Here is a 4,752-nt window from a genome sequence, read left to right on the forward strand (position 1 = left end):
AGGAAATTTTAACAAATTTTTAGAGATCTTCACGACATCATAAGTCCTTGAAAATGTAGCGGCGTAAACTTAAAGTGTTTGTTTTTATGCRAAGAATACACGTCCGTATATCATCCATTATTCAGACTTACATCAAATGGGTAAAAGTTATTTAACAACAAAAAATATTTAACACATTGATTGTCACATAAATAACAATTCATTATACATATTATATAATAGTCCATTAGTGTAAATAGTAAGAAAGACAAGGCCATTTCAATTAGATTATAGGCCTGCGCGTACAGATTTTCGAAAATGCATGATAAAAAGGAAACAAACTCAAAGCGAAATGCGTGTCACTCCAAGCCGAAATAAACGGAAGAGATTAAATTTGCAATGATTTTTGTTTAGCGAACGTATAAAAGCAACACATTTTGCTGAAAACAGTATCAGTCTACAAGCGATTAAACAATTGCAAACATAACAGCAAAAACTTCAATCTTTTACTTCGTTCAATTCGCTATTAATAAACAAGAAATTAACAGAAATGGCTTTCAAATTCGTCGTACTCTCCGCACTTTTGGCCGTCGCCAGCGCTGGTGTCCTGCAACCGGTGACCTACGCTCATGTTGCCAATCCTGCCGTGGATGCCGTCGCCTCCAGCCACCAGAATGTCGTDCGCACCTTCGATGGCACCGTCTCGCAGTACTCGAAGACCATCCAGACTCCCTATTCCAGCGTGCACAAGTCGGACACACGCGTCAGCAACAATGTCTACCAACCCGCCGTTGCCAAGACTGTGACCTATGCTGCACCTGCCGTTACCAAGACCGTTTTCGCCGCTCCAGCTCCAGCTGCTGTCTACACTCATGCCGCTCCAGTCGCTAAGACCGTGACCTATGCTGCTCCAGCAGCCGCTGCCGCTTTGTATACACACGCCACACCTGTTGTTGCCAAGTCTGTCTATGCTCCCGCTCATCCCCATGCTCTGGTTGCTGCTCCAGCCAAAACCGTCACTTACGCTGCTCCAGCTCCAGTATACCATCATGAAGTGCCTGTTGCTAAGGCTGTGAGCTATGCTGCTCCAGCTCCCGTTTATCATCAAGCTGCTCCAGTAGCCATCCACTACTCTCCAGCTGAGACTGCTTCGCACATGAGCTTCGATGGTTTCGGTACCCACTGGGGTTGGTAAATTATTTCCAAACACTTCTTGAGTGTTCGAAAAAAGTTATAATTTTATTAATATAATTTTTGTTGCTTTTGTTGTTAAATAAGTTTGCGAATAAAATATATTGTTATGCGAATTAAATTTTTCAAGTGTATTTAAGTATTTCTGGAGTTGTTGTGGTAGAGATTAAGTGATTGTTTTCGTTTGATTTACGAGAATTGAAGGAATAACCATGTTGGTGGTTTATGACAGAGGAATTGCGACTGGATTTTTATGAAAGAAGACTGATTCTCTTGGTTAGCAAAAGAATGCAAGCAGGTTTACGTGTGAAGAACTTCTATTTATTTAAGCTGGACATTTTTAAAGGAGAGGATCTGTACTCGTGATCTGCAGGGCCTTAAGTTGAAAAAAGGGTGGTCTTAAGAAACTTCTCAGATATTCATACAATAACACTTAGCTAAAGGAGACTTGATAGATAATGGTAACAGATTCCATTTTAACTATTATCTATTAAACTGTTTTATTTTGTCCATTAAAAAACCCTTTTGCTGAAGATCTRCAAGTCCATCAAAATACTTCTGACTATCAACTTGACCTTAAGGCATGACTAGTTGGTGATCTCCTAGAATCTAGGAGTATTGTTATCTGAGACTTCYCTTCACAGTAGAACTTACTACCTTAAAAAAGGTCAGATCTCCAAAATATTGTGATCATAATCGGTTAACATTTAATTCAGTTCCTTTTCCTGGTGGTGTAACYTCATTGAAATTGCACTTTACTTGAACAATCCGTTCAGAACCAAAAAGGCCTATGAAACTTTATGCTCTCGGCAAGGGACACTTTTTAATGATTGTAGGAGTTCTAAATAGACACTGTGTCTTCTGAGCTATATGGTAGCTCTTATCTAACCTAACTGGACATTCCGATAAAAGAGATTGTTTTGAGAGTATCCAGCATTCCTATATTGTTCGAATTAAAGAATAAGACGCCAGGATCAATAATAAACAAGTTCAGGGAATCTGATGTCTAGAAATTTGAGACTAAGAAGTGTAAATTAGTATATTCCTATAGAAATACAGCTGGTAATTTTATCTTTAAAAAAGTGAGATCAGGAGACTTACTATACTCGTCGAATCTTCCATGCCTAAGCTTGGTTCTAGCATAAATATATTATCTAGGCACTTCAATTAAATATGCAGACAATTTCCTAGTGGGTTACTATCGCACCAAAATATAAAAAAATATGCTATTAAATAATGACAACAATGGCGACCACAAATTGAAATAAGATATATTAATGCAAAATGAATTACTTGCACCACAAACAATCGGGGCTTAACGGTTTTTTCACATTCATGTGCTTTTTTTTTTTTGTTAATAATACAAATAACATTAGCCACGCCACTCCATTATAATTGAGCATAAGTCAATTACGTCACGATAAACACCAAAACTCTGCGCAAAAAATTACGTATGAAAACCAAAAACAATAGCAAACATACTGAAGAGAAAAAGGTGGACAGTGGCAAAAAAGTGGAGTGAAAGAAACACTCAATGAATGTGGAGCAAATGCGCGTCAAAGCGAATTAAAAACTACGAATCATATCAAATGGCATTTTAAGTACACGCTTATCAAGGGGTAATGCGGCGCATGCGTAGAACCGGCTGTTGGGCAGGTGAACAACAAAAAATATTTAAAAAAAAAACAAAAACTGCGCCGTCATGCGGGATTTGGCGATGGAAAGGTTAAGGTAGTCGGTGTGATGAAGGTGGAGAGCAGAGTTGGTATGGTAAGGTTGATCATGCCTCTACAGGTAATATGTGCCCATTCATGCCTCTACGATATGAATGTGTGTGCGCTGACAGTGACAGTGGCGACCTTCATAATTGGTGGGTATTTTGATTAGCCTTTTTTTACGCATGGTTGTCATATGCGCGCGCCACTAAAAATGCTTTGCAGATTTGTATCTTATAGGAAATTGTTGAGAAATAAATATTTGTAAGGTATTAGAAGAAAACTTAGAGAGAGGTTCAGGCATGATACGGAGATTTAGCATATTACTACGTTAAAACAGAATACCTATACTGACGTACCTTGAATAAGAGAAAACAACATCAGCGATTATTTCCCTCTCTATCTCTGCTTGTCACTCTTTTTGTTATTCTTATTTCAAGATGAATCCAACATGCGTAATCCAGTAAAAAAATATATATAATCGATTTTTCTTATACTCTTGCAAAATGTTGCTCCCAAGTTTAATAGTTTTGTTCACCTAACGTGTGTATATATCATCCAAAAGTAATCGACATAGATATAGGGTTATATGTATACTATAAAAATGAACTGGACGACGTGAAGAGTTGAAATCCGATTGACTGTCTGTCTGGGAAAATCTTTTTTAAAATGGGCAAGGCTCCGTCCTTTAATAAGTTTAATGTGGGATATATACAAAATCACTAATTTCGAGAAGCGCCTGAGCAGTTTCAACTCAAATAATGGGATAAAACTTTGCATGAATAATACCTTTAGAGTATGCTCCCTTGTGATGAAAAATTGRTCAAATCTAGCAAAACCTGTTCAAGGCCCGAGGTTAAGAATATGTGGACCCCAGTATTTATAGTTGAGTTTTGACCGAAAATATCAGTCAACGTGTGAGATATATAATTGAAATTCAGAGAGAATGATATTCTGGTAGTAGTATGTCTGTGTGCTAGAAATGTGTTGAATCGGGTSAATACTTTTCTTAGCCCCCATAAACATACCTAATGTAAAGATTTTCCTGGSTAACTTTTTATCGGCCATATGTGARCTTTCTTAATAAAATTGAGCGAGCGTTTATTCTTACATATATCGGTGCAAGAGTATGAAATGTTCGGTTATACCCAGACTCAGCACTTCCTTACTTGTTTATACACATTTTATGAATCCATAATATAATAATAAATTCTCCCTAAGTTCGTGAAAAGCCGTAATTCAACACTCTAATCTTACATCATAAGCTGGGTGAACTTTATGTCATATATGWTTAGCAGAATAGGGACTCCATAAACAGGTCCTAGAATAATGAGATTAGAGTGACTTCTAACTCCATCATCGTATTACTATTTCGGAGGAGCAAATGCTCCTTAAAATGTTATGACATATATGTAAGGCTTAGCAATTTTTTTGCATTTGCCGAGGAGGAATGTCTTCTTAAGTTCTTTGAAAGCTACAGCAAGAGATTTACATGATCTCATATCTTAGTTTTTTCTAAACTCTAGTATGAATTAGCGGTTCGATTTGGTTATGTCCCATTACAAAATTGTGAATCTGCCTTATATTTACACTATTCAGCAGAGACTTTTGCGAGAATTTTAATGAACTGGCGATGGTATTTTCATAGACTTAGCATTTTACAGATCCACTCGAAAATTAAATAAAAAATATTGTCAGGCGAGGGTATACCAACAATTTTATTTAAAAATTAGAAAATTATAAGGTTGCCACCCGTTTGAAAAAAATTATTGAAAAATTTGTATATTTTACAAAACCTTGAATTAAAAGATGTTTCAATAAATTTGCTTTAGAAAAAATATTTTTGGTGCAGAGTTGCCACTTGTTC

At 36.7% G+C, this 4,752-nt stretch overlaps 1 protein-coding gene across 2 annotated transcripts; it reads left to right on the forward strand.

Moving 5' to 3' along the window:
* Positions 1–447: 447 nt before the first annotated feature.
* Positions 448–1,234, forward strand: LOC108967734 (cuticle protein 16.5-like). Of its 2 annotated transcripts, XM_018931335.1 has the most exons (2): positions 448–789; positions 820–1,234. In XM_018931335.1, the coding sequence occupies exons 1-2, from the start codon at positions 530–532 to the stop codon at positions 1,172–1,174; spliced, it is 615 nt and encodes a 204-aa protein (XP_018786880.1). In that variant the 5' UTR covers positions 448–529; the 3' UTR covers positions 1,175–1,234. The 2 variants fall into 2 exon arrangements, with proteins under 2 accessions (XP_018786880.1, XP_018786879.1); XM_018931334.1 differs by having other exon boundaries at positions 448–1,234.
* Positions 1,235–4,752: the final 3,518 nt, after the last annotated feature.

The sequence above is a fragment of the Bactrocera latifrons genome, unplaced genomic scaffold (assembly GCF_001853355.1).
Source record: "Bactrocera latifrons isolate USDA-ARS-PBARC rearing strain unplaced genomic scaffold, ASM185335v1 scaffold_197, whole genome shotgun sequence".
Lineage (NCBI taxonomy): Eukaryota > Metazoa > Arthropoda > Insecta > Diptera > Tephritidae > Bactrocera > Bactrocera latifrons.